The 23,117-nt window shown below is 41.7% G+C and overlaps 1 protein-coding gene across 2 annotated transcripts in view; it reads right to left on the bottom strand.

Moving 5' to 3' along the window:
* Positions 1-23,117, bottom strand: part of KCNQ5 (potassium voltage-gated channel subfamily Q member 5) — a 587,063-nt gene that overhangs the window by 113,534 nt on the left and 450,412 nt on the right. For both annotated transcript variants that reach the window (XM_061131817.1, XM_061131818.1), the window contains exons 4-5: positions 7,020-7,195; positions 6,662-6,787 (exon numbers count right to left, since the gene is read on the bottom strand). In XM_061131817.1, coding sequence (XP_060987800.1) covers positions 6,662-6,787; positions 7,020-7,195 — 302 coding nt within the window. The remainder of the gene's footprint in view (positions 1-6,661; positions 6,788-7,019; positions 7,196-23,117) is intronic.

Below are 23,117 nucleotides of genomic sequence, written 5' to 3'. Positions count from 1 at the left end.
GTTTACAGCTAATGCATTCATGTGAGCAAATTAAAAATAGACTATCTGTAGATTTCCACAGTACAGCATAATTTCCACCTAAAGGGGGCCCCTTTAAAATTATTTTTATTTTCTTTAATCTTTTTTCTTCCAGTTTTATTGAAATATAATTGACACACAGCTTTGCAGAAGTTTAAGGTGCACAGTACAATGCCCTGACTTGAACACATCATGAAATAATTAACACAATAAGTTCAGTGAACACCCATCATCTCATATAGATACAGCATTAAAGAAATGGATATATACATATATATATATATATATATATATAGTTTTAAAAACTCTTAGGATTTACTCTGTTAGCAACTTTTATATATAATGCACAGCAGAGCTCATTATACTTATTGCATGGTACATCATATCCATGGCACTTATAGCTGGAAGTTTGTGCCTTTTGACTATCCTCATTCAATTCCTCCACCTTCCACTCCCCGCCTCTGGTAAACTCACATCTGGTCCTAACACCCTTTTTCTATTAGTTTATTTGTTTGTTTTGAGGCATAATTGACCTAAAGCCCTTTGTTAGTGCCTGTTACACAACACAGCAATTTGGTATTTCTATAACACTTTGAAACCATCACCAAGGTAAGTCTAGTTACAAGGTCACCATACAAAGACATTGTACAGTTATTGGCTATATTTCCCGCACTTATCCTTTACACCTGGGACTCACTTATTTTGTACCTTTCAATCTCCCTCACCTATTTCTTCCCTCTCCCTCCTGCTCTGCCCTCTGGCAACCACCTGTTTGTTTTCTGTACCTGTAACTCTATTTCTGTTTTGCTATGTTTGTACATTTGCTTTGTATTGTAGATTCCACATGTAAGTGAAATCATATGGTGTTTGTCTTTCTTTTTCTGACTTATTTTGCTAAGTATGATCATCTCTAGGTCCATCCATGTTGCTGCAAATGGCATCATTTCATTCTTTTTTATGGCTGAGAGATATTCCACTGTATATATAAACATATCTTCTTTATCCATTCATCTGTTGATGGATGCTTAGGTTGCTTCTATATCTTGGTTATTGTAAATAGTGCTGCTATGAATATGAGGTGCATATATCTTCTCCAGTTAGTGTTTTTGTTTTCTTTAGGGGTGGAATTGCAGAATCATGTGGTAGTTCTAGTCTTAATTTTTTTGAAGAATAGCTGTACTGATTTCCATAGTGGGTGCACAACTTACATTCCCTCCAGCAATTCCTAAGGGGGTCCTTTAAGGGGGAAGAGTCCTGTCAACAGTTGTCAACAATCTCCTTCTCCTTCCCTGCTCTTTCCTCCTCTCTGTTTTTCTTCTTTCTAGTCTCTTTTCTTCCCTCTTCTCTTAGCCCAAGTAACCTCTTGGGCTGCTTCCTGAGCATACAATTTCAGATAGTAGGTAGTCACTGAATCTAAGAAGTTAATTTTGACATTTGGTCATCTTGAACCAGTAGGTCAGAAAGATTTTCAATCTTTAAACATTGGAAACTCCACAGTGGTGGCATCATAAAATGCAGGTTCTGCTGTGGCAGGGAGCTCAGGGCATTAGCACTCCCTACTGTCCTTCCAGGCTTGTGGTCAAATAAGTAATAACATTGGCAGTCACAACTACCTAGTATTTGATAAAGTGAATCTACACGTCCTAGTCTCATTTGAATTGTTTGGTACTATTATTTTCTTAGTTTTACAGCAATATTAAACGATTGCTTAATATCACATCTCTACTCACACTAACAATGGGGTTGGAACCCTGGTTTCCTGACTATAATACTGTTTTGTTTTTTTTTTAATATAGCATGTGCTCAATACTATTAGAATAACACTGAACAAAAGTGTCCAGAGTTGCACGTGTGACAATTTTAAGAACAGATGTTTTAGAGAAGAGTTCTCCAGGGATTCATGCCCAATATACCCCGTAAATGCCTCAAAGGTAGGCGTGGGGCTTGGAGAGGTTAATAACCACTAGACTGTATGGAAGGTATTGCCAGGGGTGTAGGTCTCAGTATTCACTTGGTTGTTAATAATCCTGGACAGATGGAAGTAAAGCTTCTGATTCCATCAGGTAACACATTGATAGTAAGAAACACTTCTATTTACTGTGTCAGCAGACTTACTGAGTCAGAAACCAATAGCTTCTAAGAGGTGGCAGAAAACATTATGTCCTGGTAAACCTGATGGAAGGAGGGCTGATTCTCAGAAAGGTGACCAGTGTCATCAAGGACAAGGGTATCCTTGCTCTTTCCACAAATCGGCACCATTTCCTATTCTTAGATTTTGTAGGGGGATGAACTCACGGTAAACATATGGGCTGCATAACCTGTTGCGTGTGCATGACATACAGAGCCTTCTATATTGTTGCCTGGAAAAAGTGCCAGGTTTTTAGAGCAAATTCTAGGACTAACTGGCCAACACCACATCCTCTACATGCCTGAAGGAATCATGTCAAGCACAGGTCTCAGGTGGAGGCTATATTCAGAGTAGGTTTATACCATCTGCTGCTGTTGCATCTTTAAAGAAAACCCATAACACCATCTTCAACTCAGTAAGAGTGGTAAATAAAAAAAAGGACAAGTTGGCCTTCAAGGATAGGGTCATTACCAGGAAAAACTACTTTAGGAGGATGGGATCTTAAGTTATTTCAGAATAAATCTAAAGCAAATCAAAAGGAGGGAAGATAATAACAGGAAAGAAGGAGCTAATGATAAAAAATAACTCCAGGAAAACCTGTTCTTTGATTATTTAAGAATAAACCTGAAGTAACTGAAAAGGAGGATAGTACTAACAGGAAGTGATGTTAAACAGAGCTCCGCGATGCAATCAGAAGACCCTCTCATCCTATAGCTGCCTAGCCTCAGCAACATCCGTCATCAACGCCTCTTCTGAGTCCAGAACATTGTTCATTGAAACCCTGATTCCCAAAGCCCTTCTGCCCTGAAGTTGTAGGTCTGTCCTGAAGCTGTAGGTCTGTCAGGAAGGGCATTGGTTTCTGCTCCTTTGCTGTAGAGATTCCCCATATCCATTCATGCAGCCCCCATCTGTGGTTGGGCATCTGCCAAGGGCTTAACACCAGCCCTTGCTATCGACTAGGGGCTGAGTACTGTCATCTATTATTATGGGAATGGTTTCCAGGGACCAAAGTTCTCTGAATTGTTATTGCTTTGAGCAGTGCTGATTGTACTACTCATTCCTCCTAAAGTTGGTTTGGGGACAGCATCTTTTTCATGGAAGAGTTTCACATATAATATTTAGAATTCACTGAATATTGTATCTATAGACTATAAATTGCATTTTAAATTAAATGTCGCTATGTCAGACTTTTTTTAAAAAAAATAAATGGGGATTTCTTTTTTTTCACCAAAGCCCAGCACTAAGAAATGCACCAAATGAGGATTCTTTCATTTCCTTCATTTCCCTATATTCTGGATGTTTCCTTAGTTAGCAAGGTGTGCCTTACATGCAACAAGGACAGTTTTAACTAAAAAGATTTCATTGAGGTCTTCATTAACATATAATACAATGTAGAGTATCCCATGGGCTTCCCTGGTAGCTCAGCTGATAAGGGATCTGCCTGCAATACAGGAGACCCTGGTTTGATCCCTGTGTCGGGAAGATCCATTGGAAAAGGGATAGGCTAACCACTCCAGTATTCTTGGGCTTTCCTGGTGGCTCAGCTGGTAAAGAATCCACCTGCAATGAGGGAGACCTGGGTTGTGAAGATCCTCTGGAGGAGGGCATGGTAACCCATTATAGTATTCTTGCTTGGAGAATCCCCATGGACAGAGGAGCCCAGTAGGTTACAGTCCATGGGGTTGCAAAGAGTTGGACTAAGTTGTGCGACTAAGCACAGTGGAGTATTCTATATTTGTTTTACTTCACATCGGTGACGTAGTATATCTTCTTCTTATAAGGATAGAACCAGTAAGTTCTCTTGTTTGCTTTTTATGGCTTCAGACAATTTCATTAATGAGTTAGTTAATATCAACAATATCACTGTGAACCAATAAGGCCTTTTTTTATTACTAGAAGCTCAACATCTTAGAAAATGTTTGCTTCTGTAATCAAGAGTTGATTTTTTTGTGTTACCAAAAGAAATATAATCAGGCCATTCAAAGATTCTGTTAAGTACAGGTTAGTGAAGTGAAGTCGCTCAGTCGTGTCTGACTCTTTGTGACCCCATGGACTATACAGTCAGTGGAATTCTCCAGGCCAGAATACTGGAGTGGGTAGCCTTTCCCTTCTCCAGGGGATCTTCCCAACCCGGGGATCGAACCCAGGTCTCCCGCATTGCAGGCAGATTCTTTATCAGCTGAGCCACTAGGGAAACCAAAGAATACTGGTGTGGATAGGCTATCCCTTCCCCAGCGGATCTTCTCAACCCAGGGATCGAACCAGGGTCTCCTGCATTGCAGGCAGATTCTTTACCAACTGAGCTATCAGGGAAGTGCTAAGTACATGTTAAACTTCAGTTGAATAGCATTGCTGCAATGAAATCAATGAATAGATACTGCTTTTCCCTGAAAGGCACAGAGATGACCTTTGGAAACCTGCTACGTGGGTTATTCTGGCGAAGAAACAAGCTGGTGAGTAAGTACATTGAGAGTTTCCCACACACGCTCAACACACAATGCAGTAGGAAGGAGATTAGTAGGAAGGAGATAAGTAGGAAGGAGATAAGTAGGAAGGAGAAAGGAAGATGGATGGAAGGAAGGCTAGAGATGTGCCAGGTGGATGCACCAGCAGCTGCACCTCGGTACAGAAGGGCGCCCAAGGGTCTCAGTCATTCAGCCACATTAGGATCTTCACAGCGATGCAAAAGCTAAAATTCAAATTGCTGTCTTCTCCTTGCTGGCTAGAAAAACCTCCTTTTTGCTCGGTTTACTCAGTTTATCCCTACTATGAGTCATACATTCTCGTTTGTTCTCAACACATAAAAAGTATTTTAGGCATGTCAGATGACAGCTCTCTTTTGGGTTTTCCCCTTTCCTTCTTTCAAAGTGGTCATTATTGCTTCTGGGGGAGGGAAAGGAGTTGGAAACCAAATTATGAAACCAACAGGATGCTTTGTTATCCGTGGCACAATCTTGTAGACATTTAGCTCTGACAATCTAAGGAAAAAGAATCTTTATCTTCAAACGACTATACTTCTGATTCTTATTCATTTTATTGCTGCTATGCTAAACCGGGTTCTACTTCAAGCCCTGATGAGTTATCCTCGTCTTTGATGACAGTTTTAGTTCTCACTGCTGCTGCTAAGTCAATTCAGTCGTGTCTGACTCTGTTGCGACCCCATAGACGGCAGCCCACCAGGCTCCGCGGTCCCTGGGATTCTCCAGGCAAGAACACTCACCGATGAGCTTCTGACAAATAGTGGAACAGAGCAGCAGTGAGCTCCACAAGGCAAACTTGCAAACAAACTTACTAACGCTTCAACCATAATTTAAGAAGATGATGCATTTTTATTCTGGCAACAATCTAACGCTCAAGAAATATTACCAATGATTTATAAGAGAACAAATTCACCAGACCAAAGAGACTCTTCAGACAACTCTAACTGCTGTTGTATTTTCACCCTTTCGGAATACATTAAGGAATAAAATAAAAAGAAATGTAGTTTACACATTGTATAAAGCATTCCTTTATCCTAAGACATTCTAATTAGGTACACAATTCAATGACTGTTTAATAAATTCTTCACAATAGAAAGACAATGTTCACTTCAGTGGAAAACTATGTGTTGTTTAGAGTACGCTCTTCTAGGTTATTGATTTCTGATTTTATGGGGCAGGCTCTGCACCTTTCATGGCCTTTGAGCTATTTTATGATTGTGTAAGTTGCAGCAGGAATGCAAAATAATTCTTGTCTATAGATGTGTAAGTAAATCCTGTCTGGTGGGGGTTCCTCTGACTTCCTGCTTTCACTGTGGAAGAAGCCAGGTTTGCCTCTGCACATTCAACACTCCTAATCTTTATACACGTCTGCTCTTTGGATAGTCCTCTGAACTGGCTGTAATGTCTTCCTAGTTCCTTCATTGATAATAACTTAAAATATTTACACATGCTTTATTTTCTATGTGTAGGAGAGTCATGTTTTAACTTTTATTTGTTTGGAAAACTATTCTTTAACAACCATATAAAGGAAAAAGAGTAGAAAAATGTGAAACACGGTGTCTGTAACCTTTGATCTCACAGATGGTTACCAGTCTTTTCTCTTTCCCTTTTTGTACCACAATTTTACTCATAACTTTTGTTCAGCTACTATTTCTTTTGTTTTAAAGCCTCAGATAAACTTTCTGATGAGTGACAAACAACACAACAATTTGTACTTCAAAGCTGTGCTCCCCACAAAGTTAAAACAAATAAGTGAGCCCGTGAACATTTTAATCAAGGTTAAAACATTATTCGTTTTTATTTTGCAACAGACTGGCCCACAAGAAGCAGTAGGTTGATTTGTAAGAGAACTCTGTTAGACCTAAACAGATGAGGCAACTCTTCAGATAATTATATGTGCTGTGTATTTGCACAAAACTTCCCTTTTGGAAGTTCATTCATAGTTTTACTGAGACCACTCATGGGAATCACTGCACTGTATTCAAAGGAAACATCTCGCAACCTTCCATAAATAAAACCAGATTTTCGCACTCACCGTGCCCCACCAGAGAGCATCCGCGTATGTAGAAAACTCCTTATTAGCATCCTTTTCCACCAGATAGACAAGGAAAGATGAAAAAATCAGAACCAAAAATCCTATGTACCAAGCTGTGATTAATTCCTAGATATAAAAAGAATGAGAGATTTTTTAGAGGTGAAAAATACTTGAAACGGGAACAAAATCAAAATCTGAGCATGATTTCATGTGTTTGACAACTGCTCGGATATTTATGGGGACTTTTACATAATCCACACTGTGTCCTCGCATGGCTGTAGCCAGCTTCTGAAAAGCCCAAGTCTGCTTTCGGAGAGGTTGGCGCCCGTGGGGCGCGGGCGCGGAGACGCGCGCTCACCTTGCTGTGTGCATAGACCACGGAGCCCAGCAGCTTCCAGGTGCCGCCGCGCCGGTCCATGCGCACCATGCGGAGGATCTGCAGGAAGCGCAGGCTGCGCAGTGCCGACGTGGCGAAGATGTTACCCTGAGTTTTGGCAGACACGACCGCTATGGAGGCGATGAGGACAATGGTATCTGAAAGAAACAGGTTGAAGCAGCCGTAAGTCGCAGGGCCAGGAGGTTTTCGTTTCCCAAAGAGGCTTTCAGAATGCGTCGCTTTGGACCTATGTGGGGCCCCGGGAGCAGAACTTGAGCTCCCGGCTGGCGCCCACCACGTGCACTCTGTGATGGCTGAGGAGCGGAAGGTGGAGGACTGGGCCTTCTGCTGACTCGTTCTTACCCCTCGGCCATCTCTGCTTTAGCCATCCAGTTCGGACCATTTCCTGTTTAACCTTCGAAGAACTGGATGTGGCCTTCGGAAGGTCTGGTGCTCTGGGGGGCTTAGGGCTGGGGACACCCCCCACTGCAGCCCTGGTGTCACGGTTGGAGATGGGGGGTGGGGGGTGGGTTCCAGCCGGCAGGAGTCCCAGCCCCGAAGCTTCCCCGACGATACCGTGGAGGCATCATAGCCTGTCCAGCTATGAAAGTGCTGCTTCGCACAATCGTGTTTCCTGTTTTCTTCCCCCAAAGCTTGTCGCTCCTTCCTACAAAAATTTCACTTCTGTTGTGTCTGCAGCTTTGCAGACTGAAAGAAAGGCCTCAACTACACTAAATGCTTCAAGCGCCCTGGGTAGAGTCCTTTATAAACTGCTGTCGGCCGGGTTTTGCGTAAGTTCGGCACACAAGTTAATTGACATTCCGTTTGTTATAATAGAGGAGGTAATTGTACACACCGTGCATGGGAATGGATATTTAATGTCTGACATATTGACATTTGGCTTAAATCATACCTGCTAAAAAGAGCAGCTAAGGAAAGCACAGAAAAGATAAAGGAGGGCTTAATCGCTCCAAGGGTAAATATCGGAGTGATAGAAAGTAGCTCTGAAGTGGGAGGAGTGAAGTGGGTTGAATAGCCTCCCAGCGCGATTTTACAATAAGTCAGCTAGAGCTGCTCATCCTCAATAAAATGTCCTTCCTGCTCTAGGTGGGCGTGCAAGGCCAGGCAGCAACACTCAGACCCCCCCGGGGTGCAGCATTTACTATGTTTCTGAGGCCCTCAGGGTTAACCGCTGAGTGAATGTGGATTTTTCTTCAGCCCAGTCCTTCATGCTCACAGGAAGGTCTGTCCCCTGGGTGTGGACTGTGAGGATCTTTAGAGTCACTCTCCTGGTGCCCTTTTGGGTCAGGGTTGGAGAGAGGGTTGGGGGTTGGCACATGGGTCAGCGGAAGGCATTTCTACCATTAGGTCTGTAGGCTGAGTGAGCTTGTGGTTGGGCGCACAGCCAGCCACAAACTTGTCCTTTTCTTTCTCTCTGTAGCTGTTGGAGACGAGGGGAAACTAAATATGTTAATACAAACGCCAAGCACATTAAGTGACTAGAAGTCAGTTGCAAAGCAGAATGTACAGTCTTACTTAATAAAAAATACATTATACAACTAGGAAAAATGTGAGGATATACATAGAATATTAAGTCTCTGTATGGGTAGAGAGGTGGGAGAAGAATGTGGATAAAGGACTTTTCACTTTCGAAGTTATTGATTTCGGTAATCTTGGAGTTTTATAACAATGAAAACATATTTTGAAATCAGGAAAAAACTTAAAGAAGAGTTAAGTGTGAAAACATCTCTTGGTTTTCATCATTCGGAGGGATTTACTTCTGAGACAAGTGGTTTACAGACAAAGAAACATTCCTTATAAGGCCCTGCTGGATATATATTTTGCTTCTATTTCTCATTGTAGCACTACTTCCTCCCAAGTGTACAAAGAAAAAGATAGAATGCCCTACTCACTGTGCTAAAATATTAGAAATAGTTGAAATAAATAAATGACTAGTGTGGGTGCAGAAAACAGACTTGAAATTTACTTTGTGCAGTAAATTTACTTTCTTTAGTTTTAGGTGTTTTACAAATGTCATATTATTTTAATCCTTGTAACACCAATATCTGTTAGATATTCTAGATTAAAAAAGTGAAACACAGAAAACACATATTGTATCAGTTTTTAAAAAATTAGCTATAGAGCGGTTACACTACAGCACAAAAGTATGCTTTTAGTTCATTAGACAAAACCTAGAGAAAGAGAAACCCTGTAGGTCTGAGACAGTTTCAAAATCTATGCACACAGTGAATCGTAATCTAAAGATTTTAAGTCACAAAATATGCAAAGGTAATCAAAGATTTAACACCCTTATTGTAATTCAGATCAGAAAGTCAGAATTCAGTGAAACGAAGTCATAAGTGAGCAACCAAATGTCACTGATGAGTCAGCCACAAAAATGCTTCTACTTGGGTTAAAGTCATCCGCTGGAGTTTTGCTGTGAGTACATCTAGATATTTCCCAGGTTAATATTTTAGAAGTTATGAGTGCTCTTGTCTTATTTTTATGTATGTATATATGTATTATTTTTGTAGTCCATTACTTAGGAGACTAGAGCTTCCACAAGGTTAGATACTTGTATCCCAAGCACCTAGAACAGAGCGAGCACTCAGTAAATGTTTATATAGAATAAACTTAAGTTAATAAACATTTAAAAGTAGCTTGAGCTTTCTTCTCTTACCACATCAGTGGCTTAATAACTGGAACATCAATCAAAAATACTCTTAAGTTAATCAAACCAGCACGGAATTCTACAGCAATGTAATAATTCATAGCCGTCATTCACTGACATTTATAAAAAGCAAAACTCACTAAGGCTTACCTTTTATAAGCGTGGGTAGGTGTGGCCTTTAAATATGGCCTCACAGGAGGCTCCTAACTGCCCTCCTCCCACAGATGCACCACATGAGTAGCTACACATGCAGAAATTCCCTCTGGAGGAAATCCAAAAAGAGAGAACGCTCACATCAAAACAGCAGGAGAGGCTGAGACGCAGTCACCATAAACCCCACTCCTAGCACAGTGCCAGACCCCCAGGAGGGACCTCAAACTCCTAGCTTCTCCCTGAGAGACTGAGAGCTTGAACCCCACATTTAGCATCCCAATTTTTGAGGCTCTTTCCAGAGGGATAGGCCCCCCAAACACCGAGTCCTGAAAGCCATGAGGCTTGTGTGCATGAGACCCACATACTATAGCCGACAGGGAAGCAGGTGTTAGTGGGTGTGAGCCCTGGGCTGTAGAAATGCCCATCTCCCTGTCTTTTCCTGAAAGGATTCTACTTGCCAACTTTACAAGCTGCTGCCTGAAGGTCAGGCCTCTAACTTAGATGCATCTGGAGAGTGACTGCAGTTCTCTCCTGAGGCCACATGAGCCAATGGACATGTCTCCTGCCCTCTCCCTCTGGCCTGCTCCAATTTGCCAGTATCCTTCTCAAGTTTTTGTACATATCTGGTGGCCCAGCTTTTGAGGCTGCTGCTTGGGAGAAAAACCCCTGGATCACCGGGCGCTGACAGCCAACAGGGCTTGCATTCAGGAGTCCTACAGGACTATAGCAAAGAAAGTTCTTAATGGGTAAGGACCCCGCAGCCCCCCGCTTCATGGCTATATATTAATAACTAGGTCCAGTACAGAGGGAGCAGGTGAAATGCCTACCTCCCAGTTTCTCCCTGGATAGGGTCTAATGACATATTTTCCCAGCTGCTGCCTGAGAGTCCAACTTCCAAATGGCCTTCATCCAGAAGATGACTGTGACCCTCCGCTTGGGACACTGAGTCTTGGCACATATTTGACCACTGGGAGCCACTAAGAACAGGGTGGTTAGACAATTACAAACATTTCAGAGACAACGAGAAGCAAAGGCTATGCTAATTGATGAGTTCATCTCCCATACAAGATCTGTCTTTCAAGACTAGTGTAGATGGCTAGTTTTATCTAATGCACAGAAATTTACACAGGGAGTCAAGGAAAATGAAGAAACAATATGTTCCAAACAAAAGAACAAGACAAATTCCCAGAAACAGATCTTAGTGAAACAGACAACCTAGAAGAAACAGTTAACTTACTAGAAACATACAATCTAACAAGGCTAAATCAGGAAGAAATAGAAAATTTGAACAGGCCAATCACTAATAAAGAGATGGAATCAGTAATCAAAAACCTCTCAATGAACAAAAAAAGTCCAGGACTAGATGGCTTCAGTGGTGAACTACATCAACATCTGAAGAATAAATACCAATCCTTCTCAAACTCTTCCATAAAAAAACAAAAATAGAGGAAGCACTTCCAAATTCATTTTACAAGTTCAGTATTACCCTAATAGGCTTCCCTGATAACTCAGTTGATAAAGAATCTGCCTACAATGCAGGACACCTGGGTTCAATTCCTGGGTTGGAAGATCCCCTCTGGAGAAGGAAATGGCAACCCACTCCAGTATGCTTGCCTGGAGAATCCCATGGGCAGAGGAGCCTGGCAGGCTATAGTCCATGGGGTCGCAAAGAGTCAGACATGACTGAAGTGACTTAGCAGTAGCACTAACCTAATATCAAAACCAGAAAAGGACACCCCAAGAAGATAAAAGTACATATCCCTGATGAACATAGATGTAAAAGTCCTTAGCAAAATCTTAGGAAACTGAACTCAACAATACATTAAAAGGATTATATACCACGATCAAGTAGGGTTTATTCCAGGGATCCAACGATGGCTCAATATTTGCAAATCAGTGTGATACCCCACATTAACAAAAGAAAATTAAAGTGATATAATCAACTCAATAGATGTAGAAAAAGCATTTGACAAAATTCACATACTTTCATGATAAAAGCTCTCAATGAAATGGATATAGAGGGAATGTACCTCAACATAATAAACGCCACAAAGCAAGCCCATAGTGAACATCATATTCAGTGCTAAAAAACTGACAATTTCCCCTGTAAGAACAGGAACAAGTTAAGGATGCTCACTCTTGTCACTTTTATTCAATATAGTATTGAAAGTCCTAGTTAGAGCAAGTAGGCACGAGAAGAAGTAAAAATCACTCAGAAAGGAGGAAGAAAAACTGTCACTACTTGCAAATGACAAAGCATTATATATAGAAAATCCTAAACATTTTACCAAAACAAATGTTGGAAATAATGAATTGAGTAAAGTTGTACGACACAAAACAAATAATTCAAGAATCAGTTGTGCTTTACACACAAACAACCATTTATCAGGAAGAGAAATTGAGAAAAAAGTCCCATTCATAGTAGTGTCAAAAAGAATAAAATATTTAGGAAGGAATTAAACCAAGGAGGTGGAAAATCTGTTCATTGAAAACTATAAAACATCAATCAAGGAAACTGAAGAAGACACTAATATGGAAAGATACTCCATGCTGATGGAACAGTTCATATAGTTAAATGTCTGTCCTACTCAAGGCAATGATTCAATGCAATCTCTATTAGATTAAAGTGTTTTTCCCCCACCCGCAGAAACAGAACATTAGTTCTAAGTTTGTATGGAATAACAAAAAACCCCTGAATAACCAAAACAACCTTGATAAAGGAGAATGAAACTAGAAACATCACACTTTCTCACTTCATATTATATTACAAAGCTGTAGTAATCAAAATAGCATGAAACTGGCATAAAAACACACAAAGGTCAACGGAACAGAATAGAGAGCCCAGAAATAAAGCCACACACATATGGACAATTAATTAATGACAGAGGGGCCAAGAATACACAGTGGGGAAAGGGAAAGACAGTCTCTTCAATTGATGGTGTTGAGAAGACTGAACAGCCTCATGCAAGAGAATGAAACTGGACACTATCATATGCCACTCCTAATAATTAATTCAGAATGGATTAAAAACTTGAATGTTACACCTGAAACTATAAAACTCCTACAAGAAAACAGGGGCCATTGGCATTGGCCTTGGCAATGATATTTTCGGTTTGACATCAGAAATGAAGGCAAGAAAAGCAAAAGTTAATAAGTGAAACTACAGCAAACTGTAAAGTTCTTTACAGTAAAGGAAACCATTAACAAAATGAAAAGGCAATGAAAGAGAGAAAATATTTTCAAATCGCATAGCTGATAAGAAGTTAATATCCATAATATACAAATAACTCATACAACTCAATAGTAAAAAACAAACAAATTAAAAATTGGGCAGCAGATCTGAATAGATATTTTCCAAAGAAGTCATACAAATGACAGATGTATTGAAAAGGTGCTCAATATCACTGATCATTAGGGGATGAAAATCAAAACCTCAAACCTGTTAAAATGGTGATTGTCAAAAAAAGACAAGTGTTGGTGAGGATATGGAGAAATGAGAACCCTTCTGCTTTGCTGGTCGGAATGTAAATTGGTGCAGCCACTGTGGAAAACAGTATGGAGGATCCTCAAAAAATTAAAAATAGAACTATTGCAGCAATCCTATTTCTGGGTATATATCCAAAGTTAACTAAAACAGGATCTTAAAGAGATACCTGCACCCTCATGTTCATTGCAGCATTATTCTCAATATCCAAGATATGGAAGCGAGTTGTGTCCATCAATGAATGGATGAATAGATAAAGATCTGTCTATCTATCTTTATTGAAATATTGTTCATCCATGAGATAGAAGGACATGCTAATGTCTGAAAAAACATGGATGGACCTTGAGGACAATAAGCTAACTGAAACAATCCAGATAGAGAAAGATAGATAATGTATATCACTCATGTGGAATCTCAAAAAGTAAAACTCAAAGGAACAGAGACTAGAATCATGGTTACTGGAGGAGGGTGGGAGGAGAAACGGGGAGATCTTGGTGAAAGATTACAAACTTCCAGTTATAAGGTGAACGAGTTCTGGGTATCTAATGTACAGAATGGTGATTACAGTTAATAATGCTGTATTATATATTTGAAAATTGTTAATAGAGTGAATCTGAAATGTTTCACCACAAAAAAGAAATGGTGATTATGTGAAATGATGGAGTTGTTAACTAATAATCACTTTGCAGTGTATAAGCATGTCAGATCAATAGATTGTACACCTTAAACTTACACCATGTTTCTGTCAATGACATTTCAATAAAGGGGAGTAGAATTTGGGTAGAACAACTTAAGCTGCACAAGTAGCTATTTGTCTAAAATGTTTTTCTTTTTGCAACATGGGAGCATTTAAGAGAAGACAGAACATTTTAGTACAGTGTAGCAAACACAGACAGCCTCGGGGCTCATTGGCTTCCATTCCTTTGTTCATCTGTTAGTGTGTGAAGCAGTTAAACAAGGGTCAAGCATTGTCTCAGACACTTGAGAATGAATATTCATTCATTCATTCATCTGATCATCAAACTACTGCAAATATTTATCATGTCCCATCCGTGTACCAGATGCTAAATGCTTTATGTGCACCAGTGGTTGTCAGAGGGGAAGTTTTCCTCTGGGGCATTTGGCAGTGTTTGGAGATGTATTTGGTTGTCCTAACTGGGAAGGAGTTGCTACTGGCACCTAGCGGTAGAGGCCAGGGTTGCTTCCAAACATCCTGCAATGCCTGGAACTACCCTCTTGGGAAAAAAAAAAAAATGACCCGGTCCCAAAGGCAGCAGTGCCGAGGCTGAGAAGCCCTGTGGTCCCATTTCATTTGGTCCTCCAAACAGTGCCATAAAGTAGACAGTACCATTACCATGTCCTCCTTAAAAACGAAGAACCGAGGCTTGCGGGGCTCAACTAGCCAAGGCACAACATCTGCAAGTGGCTCTGCTGGCCCTTACCTGACTCCCGAGCTGTGCCCTTAAGTGTCACGGTGCATCATTCCTTGGATATTGAAAATCAGGGTGAAGTAAGTGGCAGGGCGGGGGGGGGGGGGGGGGGGTTTGTGATCGGGGGAGGGACAAAGGGGTAGGCTGCAAAAGCAGGTGGAAACTAAAGCAAGAATAAATTTGTTATTGTGTAAATTGCTCAGGAAAGAAAGAAATGCAGGGGAAATAAAGCAGAAATAAATGATATTAAAACTGATGGTACTCTTATGGATACATCCAGAGAAAATGTGGTTAGAGAAAGAAATAAAGCTGCTAATAAACAAGGAGAAGCACCAAATTGCATGAAAAAATAAAAAATGTGTAATCTTAATTTCGAGCTCCTAAATGCCCCCCCCCAAAGGAAACAGGGAAACAAGTTTGGAAGTAGGGAAGAAACAATTATCAATTATAATTAGCCCATTGGAAATGTAGAATATAGGCTTATGAGGTATTAGGAAGTAGGCTCACATACTCAGTGAATCACTTAGTGACTTGTGGATTAGTTCTTGAGATTTGAGGAGACTGTAGATTTGAAGAAAATACTGCAGTGATATTTAAGACACATTAAGTATTCAAGATTATTATTATATCCCACTGGAATTTTGCTCTAGTATTAGCAAAATCAATACAAATTGATCACCCTGGGCCCTGTGTAGAAGGGATTAGTCACTGAAATACTGAAAATCCTCATTATAAGGTGAATTCACATCCAAGGTTATCCTGTCATGGAGTGGCAGCTGGGTTAAAGCAAGATTTGAACTTGGTGGGCTGTTTTGTTGCTACAATTACATGACACAATTCACCTATTAGGGAGTATATTTTAGTACACTTGGCTTAATTTAAAATCATAAAGGGAAGAACTGAATCACATGGATTAAACAATGCACAGATGAATACTTCTAAACTAGTAATTATTAGGAGAGAGAAATTTTCTAGAGGTAAACCACAGAGGGTTCATCTTGACATTTATAATAGATTAACTGTGTGGAGACTTTAGGCTTTAAGATTTTTTTGTAAATTATGTTAGTGTCTCAGAAAGTTTCCTGTAACGGCTAACCTAAATTTCCCCTCGCACTGTAAGCTCATTTCATCTTGTTGCCTCTAGTCAAAACAGAAATGCAGCAAATACTACATTCCTGGCAATTCCATCCTCCTCTCTCACCACATTTTTTGTTCTAATGCCCTGAGCTCATTTCAGTGGCCTCACTATAAGCTAAACTTTGGAAAATTTTAATGAACTATCTCATTTAAAATTATAAAAGTAATAGCTGCTATAAAATGTCAAAAGTTTAGCCAAGTATGAGGTAAGAAGTAAATTTATGTGATTAGCTAATTCTTTAGTATTGAGCTGTAGATTACTTTAATGTTTGTTACTGAAATGATTCTGAAATGAACAGCCCCATACATAAATTTTTGTAGGTATTCTCTTTAGGATACATTCCTAGAGACTGGATTGCTGGGTTGAAGGTTGGCACGTGTTGTGTTTTGATACCAAAGTGCCCTCCAAATGATAGTACCAAAGTAGTGATTTTTCATTCTCTTTGCAAATAAAAAGCAAAAATAACAATAGTAATAAAAATAGCAAAAGCTTACTATTTACTGTGTGACATTAAAGGCGTAGAGTATTAAAAATTTGTAATAGTTGTCAATATGATAGATAAAACATCACATTAAAAAAAAAACAGATTCTGAATGTCAGGTCATTAAGAAGTCATAAAAGTCAAGTTACCCTGCACAACTTTGCCTCTGATTATAAATATACTTTCCTAGAGTCTCTTTGGTGTATTGAGATGCTGGTTGAGTGAACTGTATGTATTCTGTTCTGCATGTTCTTTGTGGCAGCGGTAGCCAGTTGTCTTCCCCAGAAGCTTGCTCCTCCTCCGGGGTGCAGAACAAGGCCTGGGAAGGCGCTGCCTGCCAGGGACGTCATTTCCCATCTGCTTGCCTCTGGGAGTGGGGATGTGACCTGTCCTAACTGATGGACCGTGAATGGAGAGGGTGCGAGTCACGTGCAGGCGGAGAGGCCGCAGATGGCCTCAGGGGCTGCCTTCCCATCCGCCAGCTCACGCGGACGCTGAGGATGTCCTTAGAGCCAGACGCTGCAGATGATGGGTCCTGGTCAGCCTGGGCCAGAGTGAGTGCACGCAGGGCCCCTCCGCATACCCGTCTCCTCGAGAAGCGCCTGCATTGGACTACCACACAAGTGAGAAATGGACTTTTACTTTGAGAAGGTACTGGAGTTTGAGGGTTTGTATGTTATAACAATTTGCATGACTTTCTCTGAGATATCTTTGTGCGCTCAGTCGCTCAGACCTGTCCAAATCTTTGCGACCCCATGGACTGTAGCCCACCAGGCTCTTCTGCCCATGGGGTTTCCTAGGCCAGAAGACTGGAGTGGGTTGCATTTCCTTTCCCAGAGACATCTTTAACTTTGATGAAATATAGGTTCATCTCTATGGAGAAGCAGAGAAATGATCTTGCTTTTTATCCTATATGATAGTCAGTTTTCCCAGTACCAGCTAAATAAAGAGTCTATTCTTTCTCAAATGTTTCCATATACTCACTGAGAGGTCTGTTTCTAGGGCCTTTCTGTTTTATTGCCTACTCCTGCATTAGTATGACATTAGATATGTGGCAGGGTAATATCCCTTCAGGGTCATTTCTTTTAAAAAATTATCAGTTATTCTAAGTCTATTTCTTTTCCCAGGTAAATTTCCAAATAAAATGTATCAGTTAAACCCCAGCATCCTGATGCAGATTGCATGCTGGCTTTGTGGGTGAGCACCTGCTTTCCTGCCTCCCTCACCTCACATCCAGAGAGCTCATCAGTCCACAGTCCCTCCCCACTCCCCTCCTCCCTCTGGTCCTGGTTCAGGGTGAGGCTCCCCTTCTCCCAGCCACCCCATGAACTCCGACCAGCTCTTCACGCTCCTGTCTTTGCTTTCTCTAAACTCCCTTGTATTGTTACTAGATTAAAATGTTCGAGTGCTCCTATTACCTCTATGATCAAAACCAATTTGTTTTTTTCCCAACACTCAGATCAAAAATCAAATTCTGTTGCCTGGCTTCAAAGTCCTCGACAAAAGGCTGCAGCTCTTTCTGGAAGCCTCTTCCCCTTCCCCGTGCGGCCAACCCTCAGCTGCTTCGAGAGCTCAGCGCAAGCGTCAGGTTGCCGGGGAAGTGCTCATGCCCTCGTGCCTGGAGCTCTGCGTGCACCCTGTCACACCTACTGTCCCTTCCACAGTCATCTGCCGCCCTGCCGGTCTCTTCCAGGAGCTTCAGCAAGCGGCTGAAGGCCAGCAACGCACGTCTCTTTTCCTGAAACCTCGGTGCCTGCTCATACCTGCCACAGTACAGATGTTCAATCCTGATTTGATGGATATTTCTTTGATGGGTTATTTTCTTATAGTGAGCACCTAGAGTAACATTTTATAATATCAAGGATCTTAGGAACAATAGTAAAATAGCCCACATTTTGCAGTAGAGAAGCACAACTATACAAAATATAGAAAACTTAAAAATGTGCTGAAAAACCCCACAGAGATTGAAATGCAATATTGTAAAGTAATTAGCCTCCAATTAAAATAAATACATTTTTAAAAAATGAAAAAATCTTCAAAGAAATATTTGCAACATATATGATGATGGCCAAAGGATTCCTACCCTTAATATGTAAAAATAATATGAAAACATGCTGGTAGAAATTTGGACAGGAGGCATAAATATAAATTTAACCCCAAGAAAATGTAAAAATGGCCAATAGGTATATGGAAAGAACTTTTTTAGGATTTCCAGCTTTGAAATTTAAAATAGCAGCAAGGTACCATTTTAATCTATGAAACAGACAACATTTTTTTAAAAAGTCAATATTTACAAAGAGGAGGAAGAAAAGTTTTTTTGTGAAGATTTTATGTAGCAATAAAATGGTTTAATTTTGTGGGGGAGGGAACTTGGGCATTATAGGCCAAAAGTATTAACTATCTGGGGGCTTTCCGGATGGCTCAGCAGTAAAGAATCTGCCTGCAATGCAAGAGACGTTACAGACTTGGGTTTGATCCCTGGAGGAGGGCATGGCAACCCATTCCAGCATTTTTGCCTGGAGAATCCCTTGGACAGAGACTATAGTCCCTAGGGTTGCAAAAAGTCAGACATGACTGAAGCATGTATTAACGTAGAATGCATGGATTAACTATCCTTTCAGTAATTTTACTTCTAGGAATTTAGCCCAATGAAAAAATTGCAGATGTCAATAAAGGTTCATTATACTATTATTAAATAATATAAAAATTAGATTCTAATTCAAATCTCTAACAAAAATGGATTCCTCAGAAACAATCCAGTCCCTCTGTTCCAAAGCACGGACTACAGAATCCATCTGCCTCGGTTTCAGCCGTGGCTCCTTCCCTTACTAGCTGGGCCCCTGGGAGTAAGCTACTGAACCTCTGTGTGCCTCAATTTCTTTATCTGTAAAATGGGAATCATAAAAGTGTCTCTATCACAGAGATGTGGTTAGCACATTCAAAAGGTCTTTGTTCAGTGTTAGCCCATAATACATTTTATCCAAATTATATCATTGCTGCTGTTCAGTTGCTAAGTTGTGTCTGACTCTTTGTGACCCCATGGGCTGCAGCACGCCCGGCTTTCCTGTCCTCACTATCTCCCGGAGTTTGCTCAAACTCATGTCCATTGAGTCAGTAGCAGTAGTATCACCACCACGGATAACTACGTAGCCACAAAACCTCATGTTTTAGAAGAATGTTGATGAGATAGGTAAGATACACAGCAGGATGTTAAGTTGCTACCAATTTTGCCTCCAAAGGATTATGTGTTCTTATATACAAAACTAAATACTTTTAAGTACCTATACCTGCATGCTAACAGTGATTGTCTTTGGGTGGTGGGATTATGTGTAAAGTTTAGTTTCTTTAGACATGTTTATTTTGTCCAAATGACCTGTAATAGGCCTTTGCTGCTTTTGTAATGAGAATAAGGAGAATTATTAGTTATTTAAAATAGAAGCTATTGGCCGGAAGGCCGGCCACTGGCCAAGGGGTCAGTGGTGAGAAGAGGCGTTTGCTGGTGTCCCTGGGATACGGGCTTCTCGGGATGCTCAGCACACAGAATCAATTCCAGCCCATCTCCACAGTGCCCTTCTGTGGCGGGCCATCAGTGTGGACCTAGTGAGACAGCCCAGGTCCTCCTAGTGCTGCCCTTCCCAGGGCGTGGACCCTCTGGCCTATTGACTGTGCTGAGTCTGAGTCTTCACCTGACAGTAGGGACCAGAGCCATTTGTCCCTAGGGCTGTGTGCGGATTCAGTGACGTAATGCACAGAAAGCCCAGGTCTGCCTCATTGTGCCTGCTGCCAGCTTAATGTCCCGGCTTAAAACAATATTTCACACACAGACACACAGACACACACACAGACACACACACAGACACACACACACACACACACACACACACAGACCACACTTTACAGATGAGTAAATTGATACCAAGAAGTTTCAAGAATCTTATCCAAGGTCTTAGCTAGTACATGGGGCCAAGAATCAAAGCCATATATGTCTGGTTCTAAAGTGCTTATCATTTATTCCATGCTTCCTTCTTGATAACTTTTCTCTTATAAAAAGATCGGTGAACAGGGATGTAGGCAAGACTTAAATGTGAAAACCCATGGAATAAAGGATTACTAAGGGTAGGAAATATAACTACTTACAAATGGTGAACATTCAGGTAAATTTAGAAGAAATCTTATATTAACCAATTTTTCATCTTTTAGGTTTTCCCAATAGGACAGAAGACTAACAGAGTAGTGGTCAGCTGTCCTGTCTACATGGGACAATTTCTGCATGAATTTGTAAGTTTTCAGTGTACCATCAGTTCAGTTCAGTCACTCAGTTGTGTCCAACTCTTTGTGACCCTGTTGACTACAGCACACCAGTCTTCCCTGTCCATCACCAACTCTTGAAACTTGCTCAAACTCATGTCCATTGAGTCGGTGATGCCATCCAGCCATCTCATCCTCTCATCCCCTTCTCCTCCTGCCTTCAATCTTTCCCAGCATCAGGGTCTTTTCCAATGAGTCAGTTCTTTTCATCAGGTGGCCAAACTACTGGAGCTTCAGTTTCAGCATCAGTCCTTCCAATGAATATTCAGGACTGACTTCCTTTAGGATTGACTGGTTTGATCTCTTTGCAGTCCAAGGGACTCTCAAGCGTCTTCTCCAACACCACAGTGTACCATGCCGGATGCTTTCTTGCAAATAGAACATCGAGACAAGGAGGAATTGAAATTTTGTGGTCTCATTGAAATTTCCTTGTGAATACAACATTCTAACCTCTCAAAAGGAACAGAGGTAGAAAGTGTAGAAGCATAAGAAGTTTGAGCTGTGCTTGCTTCACCATCAGTTCTCTCAAAGCTGGATTCCGTGCCTTTACAGTGAGGTGGACTGGACTGGAAAGGGTCCAAGATGCTTCCTGGCTCCGGTTTCTATAATTCTAGGCAGTACATTCTTTGTTTGGAGACTAAAGGGTTCAGTGATGAAGCATCAGCTGGAGTTTTGGAAATGAGCTTTCTTGTATTAAGTGTTAAGGCAATTCATTCATTCAGGCAGTGGTTCACCCACCAAATATCTTTCAGTGCGTGTCTGCTATGAGCCGAACCCAGAGAGAGAGCAGTGAAGAAAACAGATGTTTTTCTGTCCTCAAGGAGTTAATGTTCTGTAACACAGTGTAGATTGATATTGTCCAAATGAGTAAGGGTGGAATCCAAGGTCCAGGAGCGAGAGAATCATGAGAGATAGCAAACAGGGCAAGGGGTGGGGTCACAGGGTAACAGGGGTGCTCTCCGGTGGATGATCTGGGGGGATGTCTCTGAGGTGATGTCACAGGAATCCAGGTCCAGTGCAGTGATGGGGTGGCCATCGCCCCATCTGGGGGGAGGTGCTCCAGGCAGGCGGTGCAAAGACCCAGAGGTGGAAGTGTGATCACTTGCTTGAGGGGAGGTGAGGGGGTGTCTCTGGCCAGATCAAGGCAGCTTTAGGAAGTGCTTTAGCTGTCCTTCCAGGTGTGGAGGGGTCGGGGTGTGGGATCAATCACACTTGTGTTTTCCAAGGTCATTTTGGTTGCCTTTGGGAACCAGATCCAGAGGGGGCTGGATGACCTGAGTGGAGGTCACAGGGCCAATTAGGAAGCCACTGGTGTGGTCCAGCCCGAGGGCGAGAGCAGCCCCAGAGGAGCCAGGGGAAGTGAGGAGGACCCAGGCAGGGGGTGGACTTGGGACGCGCCAAGGAGGAGGTGTCAGGACCCATTGCAGGGCTGATCGTGGGCTCTAAGGGTGACTTTAGGATTTCTGGCCTGAGAAACTGGGTGAGTAAAGCCTGTCAGCTGAGATGGGGGCTGTTGTCGACAGAGTGGGCAGAAAGAGGGGCTGTTTGAGGGGTATGGGTAACAGGGTTGCCTGAGATCCCTCCAGACACTGGAATAGCATGGTGAGGCTGGGGCAGAGGTCAGGGGTGCAGACTCAGGTGTGCTGAGGTCTGATCTAGTCCTGTGGTGCCGTGGGACTAGCCTGGCACTGAACCGTCCGCTTCACAGTATGATCACAGACGTCTCACTTCAGAGGTGGGTACAGATGGGAGGATGCGCGGAAGCTGTGCTTCTGTGTTTATGAAGCAGGAAAAAAGCATATGTCCTTTGAGAACCGCTGTGAATGAGTAGGAGGCAAACATATCCTACTGAAGGCATCCCCGAGGGTCCTGAGTAAATCACCTGGGTGTAATCCCACGAGCTCTCCATCCATCAGGAAGATGAAATGTCAGGGGTATTTCCAGATGATTCAGAACGTGTTCCAGGGCAGTGACGTGTTGGCCTTATATGGTGTTCCTTTATATAGAAAGCTCAAGAATGACTTTTAGAAACCACAGTTTTGCACACATCTGAGGAAGCTGTGTGAAACCATCACCTGGTACCTATATTCATGCCCACCAGACGGCAACGCTGCAGTCACTTCCAACTCAGCAGGGCCCAAACAAGTATTTGACTACAAGTCTAAAAAAAGATTTGGATTGCCACCAGCAAAAGTTCATGGCTGAGACTTCTGCTGGAAATCCCCTTGGGTCCCACGATGCTCGGATATCCTCTTCAGTGTGGTAACCTGAGTGTTCATGCACCAAGAGCGAAACAATGACGTCATTACAGGTGTAACCTTACCAACTGAAAACAAAATATCCAGCCTCCCTTTTGGTTCCCACTCTAAGGCTTTACATGATGCTGACTCTTTGATTCTTGGCAGCCAGTTGTGT

This window comes from Dama dama, chromosome 28, assembly GCF_033118175.1.
Source record: "Dama dama isolate Ldn47 chromosome 28, ASM3311817v1, whole genome shotgun sequence".
Lineage (NCBI taxonomy): Eukaryota > Metazoa > Chordata > Mammalia > Artiodactyla > Cervidae > Dama > Dama dama.
This window is presented reverse-complemented; position numbering and strand designations above follow the sequence as displayed.